Raw genomic sequence first — 21,314 nt, forward strand, 5'->3', positions numbered from 1 at the left:
ACGTGACCTGTCCTCTTCCTCCTCCTCTCTTCAGCTGCTCTGAGCAGCAGCACTTTAACAACTCATCCGTTTGTGTCTCTGGCTGCTCTGGGGTGTGCAGCACACGCTGGGCAGGGCTGCACTGCTGAGGGTGTGGGGACAGGCCCGAGCTGGGGCTGCTGAATGAGCAGGGCCTGCAGGGGGAGGAACAGAGGAAAGGATGGGGGGGGAGTGAGTGAGTGAGTGAGTGAGTGAGTGAGTGAGTGAGTGAGTGAGTGAGTGAGTGAGTGAGTGAGTGAGTGAGTGAGTGAGTGAGTCTGTGTGCGGGTGTGCACGAGTGTGAGTAGTGTGCAAGGGTGTGAGCAGCTGTGCGTGGGTATGAGTGTGCATGTGTGTTTCTGTGTGTATGTGTGTCTGTCTGTGTGTGTCTCTGTGTGTGTGTGCGCCGCTCGCTGGGCCCGGCGCTCCGCACAGCCCGGCGGTCACGGGGAGGCCGGAGCCCGGTGGGGATGGCGGATCCCTGCCGCGGCTGTTCGGCAAGGCCTGGGGCAGATGGGGCAGATCCCGGGGAGGGCGGCACCGGGGGAACCGGGCGGACACCGTAGGGCCCGTGAGGCCCGTGGGGCCCCGCTCCCTGCAGCGGCCGCCAGGGGGCGCTGAGGCCGCCGCGCTGGCCCCGCCATGGCGGCTCTTTCTCGCGGCATCTCGCGCGATCGTGACGCGCGGCCACGTGACTCGGCGCCGGCCGGGCCGCGCCGTTCGGCCCCGCGCGAGTGACGGGAGCGGAACCGGGACGGCACCGGGACGGCACCTGCGGGGCGGGGCCGCCAGCGAGCGGGGCCGGGCCGGGGCAGGTGACGGCGGAGCCGAGGCTGGGCCGGGCCGGCGCTTCCCGGCGGCCCGCAGCGAGCCGCGGCCTGGTCCACACGTGGGGCCTGGTCCCGCCGTTCGCGCCCGGGCCCGGCGGGTGCGCGCCCCTGGCGGGGTTGGGCCCCGCGGCCTTTGCCCGCCATGGCGCCCCCGGCAGAGCCGCAGCCGGAGGCGGAGAACGAGCCGGCGCTGGAGCAGTGGCGGCAGTACAACGAGACCGACCGGCAATGGGCGCTGCGCCGCCGCTTCATCCTCCGCCACCTCGCCGCGTACCCCGGCGGCGCCATCGACCAGCTGCTGGCGCTCTCCGTGCTCTGGACCAACCACGTCTTCATGGGCTGCAGGTGAGCGGGGGCTCCCGCCGGGCTCGGGCGGGCTCTCGGTGCTCACTGTCAGCCGGGGTGCCCGCAGGACACCGGGGCTCGGGGCGCTCGGCAGGACGGGCCGTGCCGCGGGCAGGAGCCGGTGAAGCGGAGCGGGACCGGAGCCCCCGCCGGGAGAACGGGCTCGGGCTCCCGTGGGGGCCAAACCTCGGCCCCAGATGCGCTTTAGAAAGGAGCCGCAGGACAGCTGGGAGGGAAGGGGCTGAGGCAAGAGAGCTTCTGTCCCTGGCCGGTTTTCTTCGCTCGAGTGTGCCGGTGTGTGTTTGTGGAGGGCAGCAAACCGCTAGAAAAGTTCATGGATGTTTTGCAAGTAGTTCTTGATGTCCCGCCCCCAGGACTCGCTGAGCTTGCGGTGCTGTGTCATTTAAATGAGCAGAGAGCTTCCCTGGGAGCACAAAGCCGCCTGTGCAGTCCCCTGAAGGCTCAGCCTTTTGTGGAGAAGGGAAGGGGAATCCTTTCATCCAGCCGTCCCGGCCGTAGCCAGGCTGTGCAGATCTGCACAAACGTCACCCACGTTCACAGACCCTTTAATGATGAGATTGTTTTGTTTTCAGCTGGACGGAAGCAGTTGCTTAACCACCAACTTCTGCAAACTGTGGCGCAGAGATGGACTTTTAATAATGTTCCATCCCGCAGCCTTGTGGGGGAATACTTTGTGTCATCTCTACAGAGCAAAATCAGTATCTTTAAATACACATCTGCCTGTTTCCTTTTTTTTTTTTCCTGAGTCAAGTACTAAACTCTTCTGCCCTGCAAGCATCAAAATTTAACATAGATTTTAAACAGTTTCAAATTCCAAACCTTGAGCAATATGTTAAAATTGAGTATATACTTTTATTCTTCATATACAGTCACATACAGTGGTCTGTCTTAATGTGTTTGTGTGTTGTCTTAATGGGGACCTTCTCTGTGCCAGGGCTTTTGGGAATGGTGCAATAATCAGCTACAGGGTGCTGCTAATAGAAGGGAGAAACTCTGTGGGAAGGTTTCAAATCCCAAAACCCGCTGCAGTTTCAGCGTGTCAGTGCACATACTTTCTGTGATGAGCTCCTTCACCTGCAGCTCTCAGGGGAGATGAGATTTGGGCAGGATGCAGTCTGGAGCCATTATCAGTGAAGATGTTTCCCCAGAGCTGGTGTGCCTGGCTGGAGCACTGCAGGGAACATTCTGTACTGTTAAAACAATTCTAGCTTTACTTACAGTTGCCTGGGGCAGGAAGGGACCTGCAGCATTCCCTGGAATTGCCTTTGGTGTTTGGGAAGAGATGTTGTTGATTCATCAAGTAAATAGCTTCAAAGTTTGAGGGATTTTAGTTGTTTTCCCTTAGGTTTGTTGGCTGGTGTTTGGTTTGGGGCTTTGTTTTGTTTTGTTTTCCTAATGCTGGTTTCTTGCCAGCTGTTTGTCAGAGCAGCTCAGCTGGTTAGAGCAGGGTGCTGATAATGACAGTGATGTGGGTTCAGTCCCTGTGTGGGTCATTCACCCAAGACTTGGACTCGATAATCCTTGTGGGACCCTTCCAACTCAGCCTGTGGCTCTGGGAAGAACAGATCAGAGGCTTTGCTGTGAAATCAAACTGAGTGTTCTGCTGGGAGGTGATGGGGAGAGCATCCAGAAGGCTCAGAACACGTGGTCTGTGAGGAAGGGGTTAAATAAAAGGCTTCATTAGTTTAGGTGTGGATGAGAGAAGGTGCTCCTGTTCCCAGATATGTTAAAGGTGGCTGAGAATGGGGGCAGTGGTGCAGGAAAGCATTGTGCTCCAGAGTTACAGGATCAGGACAAGGGGTGACCTGTAAAAGTCACAGCAGGGAGACTCCAGTTAGCTACTGGAGGCACTGGAATCCTCTGGCCAGATGAGACAAACACATGTTGAGACTGACTGATCTCGTCCCCACCCTCAGCTGAAATATGAGCCCCAAAGGTCTCCATCCTTTGTGAAGGATGACAGGTGTCAAATCTGACACTGCTCTTGCACCCTGCTGGAAATGGACACTGCCCATCACAGGTAATGTCACCTTGTCCCTGTAAGTCAGGGAGAGAAACAGATTCCCACTGCTCTCCCTTTGGCTGCGAGAGGACGGGGGTGTGTCCTGGTTTGAAGGAAGGCAGGAACCTCCCTTGGAATGGAAAATACAACCTCTGTCCTTCTGAACTATTATAACTTTGAAATTGCAGGGCTTTCAGGCAGAGGTATGGGGAAGGGAGCAGCAGTTCTTTACTAGAATGTGTGTGCACATCCCAGAATGTGTGTCTCCATCCCCAGTGCGTGTGCACACCCCAGACTGTCTCTGCACACCCCAGACTGTCTGTGTCCATCCCGAATATCTGTGTGTGCACAGCCCAGACTCTCTGTACATCCCAGAATGTGTGTGTCCATCCCAGAATATGTGTGCACAGCCCAGACTGTCTCTGCACACCTCAGACTGTCTGTGTCCATCCCGAATGTGTGTGCGCACCCCAGACTGTCTGTGTCCATCCCGAATGTGTGTGCGCACCCCAGACTGTCTGTGTCCATCCCGAATGTGTGCGCGCACCCCAGACTGTCTGTGTCCATCCCGAATGTGTGTGCGCACCCCAGACTGTCTGTGTCCATCCCGAATGTGTGTGCGCACCCCAGACTGTCTGTGTCCATCCCGAATGTGTGTGCGCACCCCAGACTGTCTCTGCGCACCCCCATGTCCGCGCTGTCCCCGTGTCCCGCTGCCGCAGCCGAGCCCGCCCCAGCCGCGCTGCCCTCGGTGCAGTTCCGGGCCCGGCCGGCAGGGGCGCTGCTGGCTCCCGGCCGGGGGGGGGCGATGGGTCCCGCGGGGGGCAAAGAAAACAAAACAAAATAAAATAAAATGTAACACAAACTGTGCAGCCCTAGCGGGAGCTTCGGGGTTGGGTGACGCGGAGTGCAGGGTTAAAGTGTAGCAAAAAAGCCCCAGGCAGTGCAGAAAACGCCGGGGCTGGGCTGTCCTCCTCCCGTGCCGGCAGCGAGGGAGTGAGAGGAGCTGAGCCCAGCCCCTCACCCCTGGCCAGAATCTCATGGTGTCTTTGCCCTTCCAAAGAGAAAAAAAACCCAGGTATGGGAGTAGCAAGCTGAATACTTCCCCCACCTTGGTCATTTCTTTAGTCTCTCTTAAGTACTGGTCATTATTTTCTCTTAGTAACAGATGGGACAAAATTCCATGAGAGAAAGAAACAAAAGGAAAAATCCTAACCCACAGCAGGTTATCACCACTATCTCATCTCCCTTTGATCCCTCCTGGAATTTTCTTCCCATTCCCGGTTCCACTGCCTCCACTGAGGGCTGAGCTGTGCTGGTGAAGCAGGGACTGCAGTATTCTGTGCTCAAGAGTTCTCCCAGGAGTTTATATGGATCTAATTTCTGCCTGGTCCTTTAAATCAGGAGCAGAACAAACCTTTCTTGAGTGGAGCTTGAGTAGATTTCCAGAGTCCTTGGAAGAGCAGTATTTAGAAGCTGGTGCAGATAAATCACTGCAGCCCTGGCTGTTGGGACAGCTGTGGGCTCCTGTCTGTGGGCAGTGCCCAGAGATGCTTTCTGGCTTTGGAAGGTGGGCATTCCATGGAACAGGTGCAGCACTGCTCTTACTCCTCTCTGAGCCATGGTGTGAAGCTGTCAGAGGCTGCTGTCAGGCTGTGTTTGTGGGCTCTCCTTGGAGAGAAAGGTTTGGGTTTCTTTCCTGTTCAGCCTCACCATGCAAACAGCTCGAAATGATGTGACAGATCCCCAGAGCGATGGAACACTGAGCTGGTGGGGGGTGTAAGGCCTAGAGGGATGGGACAGGGCTGTGCCATGCATGTCCTGCTTGTGTGGAGCTGTGGGTGTTGCAGCAGGGTCAGGGTTTGCTCTGAGCTTGTCACAGGCATCTCACCTCTCTCGTGGTTCAGGAACCTAAAACATTTCAGTTACAGCACCCAGCCAGAATTTAGTTTGGCTTTTTAAAGAGTGGTCGATGAAGGCTGAGCAGTGCCTGTGTCACCTGACATGGCAGTCGTGGTGTTGGTGAAGTGCAGGCTCTGGCTGCTGCCCCACTCCAGTGCCACTCTGAGCTCCTGTGCTTGGTTCACTGAAGCTGCTGCTCCTCCCTCACACCCCAGTGTTCAGTAGTGCTCCTGGCAGCTCTGCCAAATTCTGTATTTTGTCAGATAATGTATTTAAATTTCAGTTTAGAACACTGTCAGTGTGGTGGCTGCCTGGCTTAATGAGAAGTGGGTTTGTGCAGAGCTGGTGTGTGGCTGTGTGTCCGTGGCAGGGGGACAGTGGTCAGTGCTGTGCTCTGCTCCAGCAGGAGCAGAGGAGCATCTCCCTTGCACAGCTGCTGTGCCTCAGGCAGCTTTAGTTCTTGTACACAATAAAAGCTTGTGTGTGCCTGTGTGCTGCCCCTGGGGCTGGCTCTGAGGTCCTTCCTGCCCTTGGCCCCTCACAGGTACGGAGTGCAGGTCATGGAGAAGGTTCTCAAGATGGCTGAAGGCATCGACATCGGGGAAACGAGGTGCTACGAGCTGGTGCCCAGCAAGAAGCTGAAGAGATACCGCTCTCCATCGGACAGTGAGTACACCTGCAGTGCCACTGACCCTTCCCTGTCCCTGTCCCTGTCCCTGTCTGGGGGCAGCTCTGGGAGCAGGGGGACCCAGTGTGCCACAGGGCCGCCTCTGGGACAGCCAGCACAGCAAACTGGAGGGAAGTGCCCATGGTGGGCTCTGCTGGACTGCAGAGCAGCTCCCCCTCCTCTGCCATGTGCATGATTCACACACATTCTGTCTTTGCTTAGGAAAATACCATTTTTCATTTCAATTATCAGGTAATTGGTTTTCTAGGACTGGTGTCTGGAATCAGATACCTGTGTGCCTTTGTGTGCTGTGGTGAGGTGTGATGTTCTGACCCCAGGAAGGGTTGTACATGTACATAGTGATGTTCACCTCATTGTTTTCGAGTTAGAGCCTGCTTGGAGCTTTGAGGGGATGGGGAGTAGGCACAGTGTGTGGTTTGGGGGGTTTTTTTACTGCTGCTGGGCCTGAAAGAGTGCTGTATATGTCAGCCCAGTCCATGGTCTCAGGGATCAGTGTTCCAGCTGTAGCCTTTCCAGGGCAGGACATGCAGCAGGCAGGGAGTGCTGGCAGGTCGGTGGCTCCGTCTGCTGGCTGCTCCGTGGCACCTTCAGAGCTCTGGAGAGGGTGGGATCTGTGCAGGCCCCTGTGTCAGTCAGCAGTGCCTGTGGGAGGCACAAATGGCCTGGCAGCACAGGACTCCTCTGGGCTTGGGTAGAATTTCTAGCTCTGCCAAAGTTACTTCCCTTACTTTGCCAGTCAGGAGTCTTTCTGTGCTTCCATGGGCCAGCTGCAGAGCTGAGGAGATGCTGTTCTTGTGTCTTTTGTCTGTCACAGGCAGCAGCCCTGAGGGTTCTCCAGGGCTTGTTGCACAGACGGCACAATGAGCTGTTCTGCTGGCAAGAGCCTTTAGGTGCTGCTGCAGTGCAGCCATCAAAAACAGACAGGGAAGAAATGCAAACCTTGCCATAATTCATCAAAACTGATGATGAAAAGGATTGAATGTGTAAGAGCTTTGTCACCTGATTTCAGTAGGGAGGAAGGGCTGTTTGTGCTGTGTGCAGGTGTTGTTTTCACTGCAGTGAGCTGGGTGGTGATACCTGTGCTGTGGTGGTTGGTGTCTAGACAGCCTGACCTACAGAAGGCCAACACATTCTCACTGGACTAGGCAGCACTTCCCAGCACTGAGCTGGCTTTTTGCTCCTCTGATGAAATTACACACATGGACCACGTCAGCATGTGGGTGCTGAATCTTCCACAGGAGAAGCCCTGGATAACCATCTCTTAGATGTAACATATTTGCTTGTCAGCTATTTGATTCTCCCCCTCTGCAGTAGCTGTGCACGCCAGGAGAGTCTGTCTCATTTGCATTTCTTCTGGTGCAGAAACAAGAGGTCAGTCAGTAATGGGGCCCTCAATTCTTGCAGCTGTCCCTTGAGGCTCAGGCAGTTTTCTTCATGTTTGCTGCCCTTTAGCCAAAGCAATTACACTGAGAGAAAATGTGCTCCTATTAAGTCAGTAACAGCCCCGTGTGTTTTGGAAAGGAGGGTTTGGTACCACTGTGTTCTACCTCAGATGAGGAGACAGGATGATAAAGTAGTTTATCTGACATCATCCTGCAACCCTGCAGCAGAGTCAGAGCTCAGGTTCTAGTCCTGCTGTGGTGTTCTGTCTTGCCTACCAAAGTTTTACTTATTTTAGTAGATTTGAAGGGATTCACTTCATAAATGACCAGATGGGTCAGTGGGCAATGCTGGAAGGCAGTGTCATCTGACCAAATATGTAGAGATTTTTGTGTGGTAGCTGTGAAAGTGGAAATACCACTGTAGTGACCTGCACAAGAATGACTGGTTATCTTTGATGAATTGTGAATGTCTTTTGGAAGGAAACCTTTTGGGTTTTGGCTATGGAATGCAAGTCCTGTGTTCAGAGCCTGCAGGCTCCTCTTGCAGATCACTTTCTGAAAACAGTCTCCCTGTCATAGCACATATTGGTAACTGTGTAATATTCTTCCATCTCATAGGTCCAGAGCCAGAGGCGACTCCTGAGCCACCGAAAAAGGTGGTGCCCAAGTTCCGAGTGCGACCTCGCTTTGAGCCCATACATTTTGTCACCAGCGCTGAGAAGGATGGCAAGAAGGACAATTCAATGGATAACCAAAGGCAGGAGGTGAACCAGGAGGCAAATACAAACAGCATGGCACAGCCAGCTGAAAACTGTACAAATTCTTTTGTGAATGCACGAGAGGCGAATCCCCAGCTCTCCAGCTCAGCTGGGCTTGGCTTTACAGGCCCAGCAGCAGCAGCAGCCAAGAAGGCTGTGAATAGTGTAGACTCTACCACAAGCAATGCTGTGCAGGTTTCTGTTTCCCCTTCAACTGCCCCGCCTGCATCAGAGACTTTCCCTCCATCAGCAATAATGCTGAAGCAGAGCTTTATGGAGAAACTGTCAGCAGCTGTCTGGAAAAACCTTACTAATCCAGATGCAAACACTGGGACGGATAAAATTAACTTCACGTATCTTTTGACGCGTTCAATTCAGGCATGCAAGACAAACCCTGAATATATTTATGTTCCTCTGAAAGAGATTGCCCCTGCTGACTTGCCCAAGAGCAAGAAGCTCCTGACAGACGGCTTCGCTTGCGAGGTGCGGTGTCAGAACGTGTACCTGGCCACCGGCTACGCGGGCAGCAAGAACGGCTCCCGGGACCGAGCCGCGGAGCAGGCAGTGAAGCTGCTGAAGAAATCCGTGGAAGTTCGAGTCGTTCAGCGCAAGTTCAAGCACACCTACCACGAGGACCTGGTGGTGTGTGAGGCAGGTGTGTGTCGCCCAGATTTCCCTCCCGCTCTCAAACCTCACGAGGAGTTCGTAGTTGCCAACAGGGACTGTGTCCCCATGCAGCCCGGTACTGAATCCATGAAGGGTTCCGCAAATGCCAACAAAGATTGGACTAGTTTTGTCCTCACAGAGAATGCCAGCGATGCAATAGGAATACTTAACAATTCTGCCTCATATAACAAAATGTCTGTTGAATATAAGTATGAATTAATGCCCAACCGCTCGTGGCGTTGTCAGGTGTATCTCCAAGATCACTGCCTGGCCGAGGGATTTGGCACAAAAAAGACCAGCAAGCATGCAGCAGCTGAGGAGGCACTGAAAATCCTGCAGAAGATGCAGTCAAATATAGCATCCCTCAAAGTGACCCAGGTGCAGAAAGTGGGCTGCTCATCACGGGGCTCTGGGAGGAAGAAGGACCTGAAGGACCTGGTGATCTACGAGAACTCCACTAACCCGGTGTGCACGCTCAACGACACCGCCCAGTTCAACAAGATGACGGTGGAGTACGTCTTTGAGAGGATGACAGGCATGCGATGGAAGTGCAAGGTGATGCTTGAAGATGAATTCATTGCAGAAGCAGTCGGAGTGAAGAAATCTGTCAAGCATGAGGCAGCAGAGGAAGCCGTGAAAATCCTCAAAAAGACTCAGCCAACTGTTGTTAATAACCTGAAGAAAGGCACCGTTGAAGACGTCATCTCCAGAAATGAGATTCGAGGTCGATCAGCAGAAGAGGCTTTCAAACAGAAGATCAAAGAAGACAACATTGGGAACCAAATTTTAAGAAAGATGGGCTGGACAGGTGGTGGCCTAGGGAAGGATGGTGAAGGGATTAGGGAGCCTATTTCAGTAAAGGAGCAGTTCAAAAGGGAAGGACTTGGGCTTGATGTGGAAAGGGTGAACAGAATAGCTAAGAGAGATATTGAAGAGATAATTCGAAACTATGCACGTTCAGACAGTCACATTGACTTGACTTTCTCTAGAGAACTGACCATGGATGAGCGGAAGCAGATACATCAGATTGCCCAAAAATACGGTCTTAAAAGTAAATCCCATGGGCAGGGACCCAACAGATACTTGGTGGTGAGCAGGAAGCGGCGCAAGGAGGATCTGTTAGACCAGCTGAAGCAGGAGGGCCAGGTTGGGCATTACGAGCTTATCATGCCCCAAGCAAACTGAGGTGAGGTGTCCCCTTTGAACAGAGACTGAGTTTCATGGACACTCGACTAAAGAAAGAGATGCTGCATTTTTCTTGTGGGTAATAAAATAATGACATTAAAGTCTTTTACTTTGGCAATATAATTTCTGAAATGTTGTTAGGTGTTTAGAACCGACCAAATTCTGTTCGAGCGCATTAGCACAACCCAAAAGCAGTAGTGCTGTTCCTGTATGTGTCTTTGATATTACTTGTTCCTTCACATTTTACTAGTTTTGTAATAGCAAACACACATGTCCAACACAAAGGAATTTGACATAATTTAAAATTATAGGTCCCTTGCTCTTCTTGAGCAAGGAAGGAGAAAAAAAAAACCTTTTTAAAAAAAAATTTAAAAAGCAAAGGAAATGCAGTCTGGGGGCATAAACTTGTATGTAAAATTGGTATTAATTACAACAAAAATAAAGTTTTATTTCTGGAAAAAAAAGGTTTTGTCACACTTTGTATTAAAAAAGTGTGCAAACTGATTATTCTTGAGAAATACATATATCAAGGTCTTGTCTCTGCTGTGTTTATGTACAGTATGTAAACCTTAACCAGTTTAGTGGTAGTTTTATTCATAGATTTCTACCTTGAGTCTCCCATTCTGAGAGTCACTGACAGCGCCTTCACTGCCAGCGAATGGGACTGAGAGAATTCCAGCGTTCCTACCTTGGAGAACGGTTGACATGTGCAGATACCATGGTGAAGTGTGAAATATAAAAACCGGAGGTAAATGCAGAGCCCACGCTCAAAGATGCTCATGTAGCTTGTGGGGACTGTTATATAACTTATTTTTTTACTTGGAATATCAGCTCTTTAATCCTGAACAAAACTGAATGTGTGCCTGGTTATTTCTCTGCTCCATCCCTGTACCTGTGCTTGTGTCTGGTGAGGGGGATTCCCCAGGAAACTTCTGGCCTTGCTCTGACCACGTGTGAGTGTGGAAGCTCTCCAGGACTGGCTTATGTCACTGTGAGGGCAGAGCACTCCCTTCTTTTATGGGGAGCAGCCTCTGACCTCCATCTGCACTGCCTGCTGGCAGGGTTACAGGACACTGCTCTGTGAGCCTCGGAGAACTCTCCCTTCATGCTTAGGAAGGTTAAAGGAGAGCAGCTGGCCTTGGAAGAGCCAGGAGTGAGGTGTGCCTAGAGATGCTGCTCATTCTGTCAGCAGTGGGGTCTGCAGATGCTTCGCTAAGCCAGCCCTAGTGCAGTGGTTCTGTCAGGTCTCCTGTTGCCGTGTCTCAGCCATCACCTGGTGTTTTCTGCTGCTTATATTTGCCTCTCCAAATCATGACACCTTCTTCTACTTTTTTTCCCACCTCTTGTTCCATTTTGTTTTTAAATGCTCTCAGGGCTGAGGTGAGGATGTCTAACCTCTGAATGTCCTGGTGCTGAGCAGTTAGAGGGATTTTCATCCCTGCAGTGTGATGAGGAAGAGGAGAGACTGCCCTGGCAGGTGAGACTCAGGAAGCAGAGAGCAAGAGTCTGCCTGGTTGCTCTGCTGGGTAACAACTTCCTGCTGCTGTGAAAAAATAATATGGCAGTAAATTCTGAAAGTAGTTTTTTTTTTTCCCCCTTTTGTTTGTGGTTGGTTTTTGTGCATTTCTTCTCCCTGTGTCTGAATTCTGCTCTCATGAACACTGGACTGTAGCAGATGGTGCTGTAGGAGTGGAAGAAGCCTGGTACTTTCTAGGGAAAGAAGTGAAGCTCCTCCTCCCTAGCTTGGGTCTGCACCAGGTGCTTGGAGCTTGGTGCTGCCAAGGAAGGCAGTGAGAGTTCCACTGCTATTCATGATGCAAAATGCCTCCTTTGGGAGAGCTGGGGCCTCACTGTAGTCAGGGTAGCTCAGCAGGGGCAGCTGCCCAGGCAGGCTGTGCAGGATGTTCCTGTCCTGTCCTGGCTGTGACCCCTGTGCCACACTGGGGGCTCGGCAGTGTCGCTGTGCCCGGGGGCTGCAGAGCCTCAGCCTTGAGGAGAGGCACCACGGGGCCAGGGTGGAGCCTGTGGATAAAGGCCTGGCCTGATTGATTTTCTTTGGCAGCTCTGTGCCACTCATTTCTGGCTGCAGTACGAGTCCACTCTGTTGTTTTGGGTTTTTTTTTTAAACTAGTGAAACAAACACAAGAATGGTGGGAATGCTGCAGGGGCCTCTGTGGCCTTAGAGGGACTTGGTTCCTTCAGAAGGGGTTGTGGCTTTACAGCTGCTCCAGGTAAGGCACAAGGCTGTTCCAGGGTACAAACTGTCACTGCAGGCACAGATCTGGATTAATTTTTTTGAACAGCCCAGCTACTTGTACAGAAACCAGCTCTTGTTATCTGCCACTCATCATAAATGTTGTTCTCCACCTGCTAAGACAGGAGGAAAGGAAATTCAATTCCTGTAATAACCGAGCCAGCCCTGTCTCCCCCTCACTGCCCCTCCCCTGCACTACCCCAGGCACGCCTCTGCCCACAGGAGGAAATATCACAGTGCTGGAGCTTCCCCCCACACCAGCTGCTGGCAGCCCAGTTAAATAAGCACAGTTATACACTTCTTGCCTATTTATACAATAAGCACTAAGGTTACACTTTATTTACAACTTTTGAAAAATGTACAGTTTCTTACATGGGTTACTTGTGCAAAGTTATACTTTTCAACTAACAGACCAATGTGCACACAAAAGACACTGGAACAGTGGACAACACAATTGCAGGTTCCATCCCACACTGCTGCTTAAGGTTCTGTATCCAAAGGTACAAACTTGCCTTACAAAAAAAGTGACTGGACTTACAAATGTTTTTTTCAGAATTGAAAAAATACTTCCATAAAACTGAAGGGAACGAACTCAAGCATGCAGCAGTAGCTCACACAAACCACGCCGTCATCTACGAAGAGCAGAAACTGCAGAGACTCGAGTGCCTACCCTGGACTTAATTCAAACTTCCCACAAAACAAAGTTAGATCCCAAACAACTTATCTTTCTCAGCTAAAGATAAGGGGCAGGAGAAAGACACCGAAGGAGAGCAATTCCATTGCTAGAACAGGTCAGGTTTTATCTCTTCCTTAATGTGGAAGCCTTTTGCTGAGTACCACAGCTCTGCCTGGTTTTGTCCAGTAATGCCTTGGTGACAGGACTATAGAAACCTACTGACAGTTTCTGTAGGCATGTCCTTTAAAATAGTAATAATAAAAAAAAGGGCTTGTTTCTCACCCTCAGCAAAGATCCAAGTACCACAGCCGTAGTGATTTATGTAGATCTGTACATAAATCTTGCATGTGAAGTGCAGAAGTAACAAGCATTCGAGGGGCTTACTAAATCTTTGAATTGGAATCAATCAAAGTGTTGATTTTTTTAACATGAGTAAAGGAGTTGATAAACCAATACAAAAGGGAAACAAAAAATGATTTCTTCACCCAGTACTTAGAAACGCAGTGGGGTCTAAACCAATAGTAGAGGTGAGTGACCAGCCCGGACACATCAGCACTTTAGTTAATATCAGTTAAAAAAATGTGTATGTATATAAACATCCCTTTTATCAAGCTACACATAAGCATCACTGTGTATAACACAATTACAATTAAAAGCTTAGTGTACACTACAGAAATGCACAATACTGCCCTAAGACTGGAGAGGGACCACAGAAAATGAATTCAGCATCAGTAACTCTTTTGCAAGTAACCCAAGTACAGAACGTTTGACTTCAAAGTGGGCGCGTTCTGATGTCCAAGGAGAAGAAGCTTCAGCAAGGGAGGGTGGCAACAGCACAACAGCTATTTTGCTTGCAAAGTAAATGCTAGGAGGAAAAAGATGACTCGGACACTTTGTTTATTTTCCTCATCAACAGAGTGTTCATTTGCATCATCCTGGGTCAACAGTCACGCCAGCTCTGTTCTACTATTGCAGAAACCCGTTTTTCATATTCCCGCTTATTCTCTTGGTATAGCTGAGCTGCCTGGCTGTTTGCTGGGCTGTTCGGATTGGGCTCATCCAATAGGGACTGTGCAAAGAGAAAAACATCCTGAGGCACTGCCCAGTACAGCTCCCCAACACACCCTCTGAACTGCCCACGCTGGTCAGAGCAGGGCTGTTAGTCCAGGTGCAGCACTGCATCCCTGCAGCTGGAAGGCTCTGGAGGCTCTGGCCACCAGTGTCACCCCTGCACAGTGCAGGTGACTTGCTGTGACAGCCAAGCATTGCTGGGGGCCCTGCAGTGACCACCTGGGTCACTGCCTGGCCAGCTTACACCTGGGAGGGATTCACACTTTGCCAATATTGTAGCTGCTATACTGGCTCTTAGGAGAGGGGGGAAAAAGTTTCCTGAGCTGTTTTTGTCAAAGCATCCTAATGTAATTCTGCCTCTTCATGCAGAGTTCTTTTACCTGTATGGATGTTAAGATGGAGGAGACATCATAGGTGGGGCTCCAGCGATTCTGAAGGATATCCAGACATATACTACCGTCTGCATAGACTGGAAAGGGTCAAAAAAACAGCTTAAACCACAACTTGTACAGCCACTGGCTTTTCTCCCTAGTACTGCCCACTCCTGAAAACCTATGTACAGACACAGTGCAACAGCCCATACTGCAAAGAGGCCTCTAGGTAGGAAGCACTGAAGCTCCTCACCAACTTAAACTCAACTCCTGGTTATTCTCTCACAAACTTCTCTGTGTCATTGCCGCTGTGGAAAATCATGAACAGATTTTAAGGCAAAAAAAAAAATTCAGCTGCCCAGAAGTGAACCAAACAAAGAACACCCACAAACAGTTGTTCACACTCAAGGTCTCCCCATGAAGTCTCTGCAACAGAGTCCAGTCACCTTATTCACAGCAGCTACATGAGAACCTTCCCTCCCTGCACTGTACCCACACTTGCCATGGTAGAAGGTTTCTGGTATTTCTGCAGAAAGCAAGGAATAGCTCTCCAGCCTTTAGCTACCAAGGAAGGGGATTAATTAAACAATCTTACTGTCACTGGCTATAGCTGGACCCTAACACTACATTTCACGGTGTATCATTCTTACAGGCATTTAGGGGAAGTGACAGATGACAGCTGCATTCACTGGTGCCACTACGCTATGTCTACAAACATACAGACAGAAGTCCAAAGCACTGCAATTTAAGTACAAAACATTCTTCTGTAAGGCTTAACAGGCAGTTGAGTGTCTCACCAGTACTGTGCTGTAACACCTGAAAGGTAAGAGGCTCCTTTTATTGCCCCTTTCTTTTCAAGCCTGAGCACTGCTCACATATCCATCCTCACCAAAACTACACAACCACTGGAATTGTGCTGCCTCATTAGTGGAAACTTTTATAATAAATAAACCTTTTGTACAGCAAGCTATAACAAAAAACATCCCAGCCCTCTCTTCCCCCCCACCAAACCTCCGAGAGAACAGCAAAACTAAACCCAAGCACTGTCTAAGTACTTACCATTTGGATGAAACATTTTAGAGACAAATCTGACAGTAGGTGGCTTATTTGGGTATTCTTCTGTGAATTCTATTGTAAGTTTGAAAGTTCCTGGAGTTGAAAGAGAGATAAAGCAAGCTTTATTCAGCATGAATTTACACAAGGGATGAGTAAGTAGCAGTTCCCCCACAATACACACTGACACTACTGTGCTCACACAGGCATGATGGACATGGAACACACATTGTGCAATTCCTTCACTCTCATGGAGTTAATCATTAACACCCCAGTCCCAAACAGTACTGGTACAAGAGTACTTCCTGGGACTGACTTTTATTAAGCCAGTCAAAAGGTTTATGTGGGGAAATAAATCTGCCCTTGGGGTTTTCTTCCAGAGAGCCTAATCCCAGTACACTGTACAAACAACAGCAGTGGGTGTAGAACCATCTGTGTACATAACGTCATTGGGTGAGTCCTATCTAGGGAATATGCTGTCATAGCAAGGACCTTGTCATTTATTTCCTCTAAATTAAAAAAAGGCATATTCCTCAACAAATGTAAGGTAATCAGGTCCTGCAGAAAAGTAGTATTGAATGCAGCATATCCAAATCAAACTTACAAATATAAACCTGAGCATTTACTTCACGCTAACTGGTCATCCTTAGTGAGAGGCTGATTAAGCAGAAACAGAAACTGCAGCGGAGTCTCAATCCAATCATTTTAACAGCCTGCACCAACCTAAGTTATTTTAGCCCTTCTCCTCAGGCTATGACAATCTGAGAATAAGAAGTCTGTCAAGTAAGCTGCACATATGGGTTCAGGGGATCAAGGCCTAGTCCTGATTCAGCTCTGGAACCAAGGAACTCTCCCTGCTCCACTGCAGACCTCGGGAGCTGCTCCCAGCCACGCTCCCTGGTGTGCCCAGAGCTGGAGCAGCTCCACACAAACACACAGCCCTCCTGCAGAAGGGCTGCACCTGACACTAAAGCCAGAACAAGCTGCTGCTGGGGCATGTTGCCTTTTTTGAAAGGGCATCTTTATGTATCAGTGATGGATGAGTCAGGTTCCCCACATCCCCCCACGCTCAGTGTCCCTCGGTGTTTCCTGTTGTGAGGGAGTTTTCCAGCCCCAATAGAATGAAGTTATTCCTTTGGCTAGCAAACACGTGCCAGTAACTGGTAAGCCAGAGAACAGATTTTTGGTTTTTTTTTTTTTTTTTTCCAGATCAGCAACGACCTGCAAGATTTCCCAGGGACTCCTTTCTTTATAAGGAGATAAACTGTAACACTGAGTTGCAAGAAATGAAGGTCATTGCTTTGACGTTCCAGTTTGCAAATGAAGACACAGCACAGATGCTTTAGCACTTTCTCTACAGCAGTGGGAAGTCTCAACACCCTAAAAATAAGTTTATGCATGTTTGGTTTTTTTATTAGCAGCCTAACAATGTAACAGCAGAGAGCCAACACTATGCTATCTCACTGTGAAACAAACGAGCCAGAACAGCAGAGTTAGGATTGCTCAAATTACTGGAAGTCTGCAGTGGGGTTTTCAAGTAGACTCCAGCTTAGTCCAGTGGCACAGAGCCAGGTCTGAGATCAGCGTGAAACACAGGAATTAGGAACAACTTCTGCCAGCTGCAAACATCAGCCCCTTAGAACCAAATGCTTAGAGATTTGACTCAAGATATTCTCAGCTCTCCCTGCCCCAGTTTGGTTCTCAGGAGCCTCCCCCTGAGGGAGGAGTGACTAAGCAAGCAGTAGGCTGAAAACCAAGCACAAACCACCACACAGGCTCGACAGCAACAGGAGCAGTTTGGTCTCAGAATCTATTTAAAACCACTGAAAGAAAGGGAAGCTATTGTCCCACAGAGACAGGACAGTGACACTTTAACACAGATCTGAGCTCACCTGCAGCAACACCCAGCTGGAATATCTATCTACCTGCTGAGATTTCCAAGGCAGGGCCCAGAGTGGCAATGGCTCTTTGGAAATGCTCCACAGTATGCAAACCCTCACTACTGAGCTTTACTAAAGGGCAAATCCAGAGACGTGATGCACCAGAGTCCAAGGGTCACCCACACTGAAAGCCCACAATGGTATCACAACACAGTGCTGAGGCCTTCAGGGTTCAGCCCCTTCTGTCACTAATTTTAATGCTTTCAATTGGTATTTCTCACAACTTACCCTAGACAGACATTTTAAAACCATGAATTATCATATTTTCTGTCATTATTGATTTTGGGATCACCACTAATCTTAGGCAAACATTCTCTTTTCTGCCCTGTACTTACCCTGTTGATCACTCCTGCCTCAGGATTTGAGACCCTGACACAGCCAGGAGAGGTTTCTGCCCAGGCTGTGCCCAGCCCCAGCTACTCCAGAGAGCAGAGCCCATGTCCCTGCAGGGCCCCTCACTGCAACCCCTCCATTCCACTGCCCTAAGAGCAGGGACAGGCTCTGTCACTCCTGCATGAGGATACAGGACCCACATTCCATGAGCAAGGCATAAACCACACAGAAGACAAATGCCTCGTGTTCTCTGCTCAGCCTCCTGCACAATCCCAGCAAGGCAGGGTACAATGGCTGAGCTGCTTAAATCTCTCTGAGCCAGGAATCCTCACTAACCACAGCATCATCATCCAGCCTCAGAGGAACAGCACTGGGACAGCCTGGCTTCCATGGCTGTGCCAGCATTCAGATGCCACTTCAGATGCCAAACACAAAGATTCTTAGAAATATGGTGGAGGGAGGATAAATATCCCCAGGGTCCCACTGCAGACACCTGCAATCGAATCCTCTTGAACCAGAAGATGGGAGTTGTGCTGCTGGTCTAAATTAGTGGCTGCTCCTAAGCTGAGGCAGGCTGCACACTGAGTTGTGAAAACACCCTCCAAGTCTGGGGGTGGAGAAGGAGGGATATCAGCTGCAGAATGCTGCACAGCAAGTAAACAAATGTGCTTCAACTTCAGGTTTGCAGCCCAGACAACCTACATCACCTCAGAAGCTGCAGGCAGAGAAGGGCCTCACCAGAAGGAGGATAAAGAACAGTAACTCTCACAATGTCAGCATCATTATACCTCTAGAATAACAAACCCCCTAAATTTCACAGGCTACTTTTACAAGAACTAAGCTATCTGAAATTTTACAGTATCACCACAGAGTGAAAGAGCCTAAAAATGAAAAAGAACACTGACCTGCAAAGACTTACAGAGTTTCAGTGTATCTTTGAGTGACAAGGGCTGTGCAGCTGCAAAGCCAGTCCAAACTAACATGCTGTAAAACTAAAATTTCCTTACTCTTACCTGTATAAAGCTGAACTGCATCTGGACTGCACTGCCTTGATCTGAACTGTGCTGCTTCACCCCCTGAGTGGGAAAGCACAGCTGAGGCACCAGCAAGCCCTATCTCCAGGCTCCACTTAGTGCTTTGTTATCTAGGAAAGTAAGATCCATCCAGGGGGAGGAGATAAGCAGATATCCTGCTGCATAAGCCACATCTGTTTTCCTGAGCACACAGTGGGAAAACACAGCCTGTGCTAAGGAAAGAGCAATCCATCACACCTTGGGGCACAGCAGGACATCAGCCCAAGCTGCAGGACAGCAGCAGCAGCCCCAAGCATCTGTCAGAACCTCAGACTGCTGCGAGTGCAACACGTCCTCAGCATCCAAGATAAAGACTCACTGCTGCCTCAGGAAGCACAGAGGAAATCAATATGTCAGGGCTCTCAAAAGCAGTCCTCAACCTTCTGCAACTAAATGGAAATATATGGAAAAAAAGCCCTTGGAGCATCTGTTAACCACATGCTGAGCTGGAAGAGCCTGAGCATGGCAGGAACCTGCATTCAGCACACTGCAAGGAGACAGCTCTCTGCTCCAAACAGTGAATCACTCTATCAGCAGCACTGCTCCAAGAGCCTAAAGCAGCTCCAGCAACCCCCACAGAAGTTTCAGTGAGCCCTTCTTTAAGGGTTACCACATGAGACAGCAAAACACATTTAGTCTAGCTGCTCTATTATGCAATGCTTTAAGTCCAAGTTCTAAACATCAGCCTGCTGAAGCAGCTACTCCAGCAAATTTCTTAACTAAGGAAATTAAAAAGAATTACATTAAAAAGAAGTGAGTCTTCAGAGTTTTCTTAGGCCTGAAATATTTGAGGTCTTCAAAATGTTCACAGAGAAATACAGTCTGCAATTCAGAGGCACATCCACAGGTGCTACCTCCACGGATAAACAAAGACAAGGGAGTTAGCCAAGAACAACATAAGAGTTAAGGAATTTTTCCTATGCTTTTGTCATGAGTCATGGAGATCTAAGATTAATTATAGCCTACACTGAAAGTACCTTCAAAAATGCATCACTGATTTCAGTTAGACAGTATTTCATGTCTAACAGGTTTTCACAAGATGCTGAAGTACTCACACAGCATCAGTAAACCTTTCAAAGTCAGTAAGGCCAGAGGGAAACTACAGGTATGTCACCAGGACCTATTCAGTCAGCTTTTAAACGTAAAAAGTCTTTTCAATCCTAAGTCCTGATTGATACCAATTGTAGCACAGCAAAAATAAATGACAAGAAAAAGCCACTCTTCTGAACTTCCTCAGTCATTCAGCCCATTTCCTACTTCAGCTGACTCACACTGGAACTTGCTCACAAAACACTTCCAGCATCAGAAGAATACAGAACTCAAACAAAAGACAACAGTTCTATGCCAAGTTATTGATAGCTACCCAAACATGAATGTCCCTAAAAACATGATCCAAAGTTCAACAGAAAAGTTTAGAGACCCTTAACATTACTTATAATAGATATAGGGACTACATACAAGACTGTACAAGCTAATTGTATGTTTTTTTTTAAGTCAACACAGCAATCTAAATCTACAACACTTTCTGAGAGTAGGATTAGAGAACTAATATTTACAAGAACCAGGCACACACGTGTGTGGTCAGGTGAACATGCACCCACGTCCCCCCCTTCACCCTCTCCAGGCTCACACCTGTTGCAGTCTACGGCAGTGACACCACGGCCGTGTCAAACCGCAGCATTCACCCCGAAAAGCCAAACACAGCCCCGCACGCCGCACTTACCGTCCTCGAAAGGAGTCCCCTCGGGCCTGGAGAAGGGAAAGCAAAGCACAGCGTTACCCCGCTGGCAGCCCGGCTCCGACCCCCCGGCGGCGGAGCGGCCCCCGCGGCCCGCCGCCCCCTTCCCCGCCGACTCACCCGAAGATGACGGCGTTCCACACCATGATGTTGTTCTCAGAGGGGGCCCCGCTCACCCCGGCCGGGGGATCCTCCTGCAGCCTGCGGGGCACAGGGACGGTGAGCGGGGCTGCGCCCCCGCGCTGCGCAAACGGCGTAACCCGGCCCAGGAGCCGCCGCTGCGCAAACGGCGTAACCCGGCCCAGGAGCCGCCGCACCGCGCAAACAGCGTAACCCGGCCCGGCAGCCGCCGCTGCGCAAACGGCGTAACCCGCGGCAGGCAGCGCCGCCCGCGCTACGCAATCAGCGGAGCGCGCCTTGCCCCGCCGCCATGTTGTGCTGCCCCCTCCTCCCCCGGTAGCGCTCGGCCCTTCGTCCTCCTCCCGCCCGCCCGCCCCTTTCCCCTCGGCCCACGGCCTCGGTACCTCTTGAAGTCCCGCATGAGGCGCCTACGGGCCGGAGTGGACATGGCGGGCTGAGGGTTATAGCTCAGGCATACACTGCCGGAGGGAGCGCCGGGTGCGGCTGAGGTTCGAGCTCCGACTGAGGCGGCGGCGGCGCTGACGGACAGGAGCGATCGCGGCCTCTACCACTACGGCGGGCGCGGGGGGGGAGCCTGGGCTGCACCGACTCCTGCGCCGGCAGCCCGACGGTCCCGGGATGTACCAACGGCGCGGGGAGAGGGGGGCGGAGCCGGATGTGGCTGAGCCCCCGGCCCAGCCTCTACCACCACGGCGGGGGGCGGGGCCTGGGGGCGGCACCAACGGCGGGGGAGGGCGGGGTGTGACGTCAGCAGTGGCGTCACGGAGGGGCGGTGGCGCTGCGGGATCAAAACAGTTCAGTGGGGAAAGCGAAGGCCGGGCCCAGCAGCGAGCCGGAGCAGGGAGCGCATTCCCAAATCCCCGGGGC

At 50.6% G+C, this 21,314-nt stretch overlaps 2 protein-coding genes across 3 annotated transcripts; one reads left to right on the forward strand and one right to left on the reverse strand.

Moving 5' to 3' along the window:
* Positions 1-791: 791 nt before the first annotated feature.
* NKRF (NFKB repressing factor) lies at positions 792-10,663 on the forward strand. 2 transcript variants are annotated; one of them, XM_058814128.1, is made up of 3 exons: positions 792-1,193; positions 5,663-5,784; positions 7,807-10,663. In XM_058814128.1, the coding sequence occupies exons 1-3, from the start codon at positions 991-993 to the stop codon at positions 9,795-9,797; spliced, it is 2,316 nt and encodes a 771-aa protein (XP_058670111.1). In that variant the 5' UTR covers positions 792-990; the 3' UTR covers positions 9,798-10,663. The 2 variants fall into 2 exon arrangements, with proteins under 2 accessions (XP_058670111.1, XP_058670112.1); XM_058814129.1 differs by having other exon boundaries at positions 1,007-1,487.
* A 1,709-nt stretch (positions 10,664-12,372) lies between these two features.
* Positions 12,373-21,130, reverse strand: UBE2A (ubiquitin conjugating enzyme E2 A). Its single transcript, XM_058813843.1, has 6 exons — positions 20,831-21,130; positions 20,427-20,507; positions 20,292-20,317; positions 15,229-15,318; positions 14,179-14,267; positions 12,373-13,796 (listed from the first exon to the last, which is right to left on the reverse strand). The coding sequence occupies exons 1-6, from the start codon at positions 20,872-20,874 to the stop codon at positions 13,668-13,670; spliced, it is 459 nt and encodes a 152-aa protein (XP_058669826.1). The 5' UTR covers positions 20,875-21,130; the 3' UTR covers positions 12,373-13,667.
* Between the last annotated feature and the right edge of the window lie 184 nt (positions 21,131-21,314).

Source organism: Ammospiza caudacuta, chromosome 14 (assembly GCF_027887145.1).
Source record: "Ammospiza caudacuta isolate bAmmCau1 chromosome 14, bAmmCau1.pri, whole genome shotgun sequence".
Taxonomy (NCBI): domain Eukaryota; kingdom Metazoa; phylum Chordata; class Aves; order Passeriformes; family Passerellidae; genus Ammospiza; species Ammospiza caudacuta.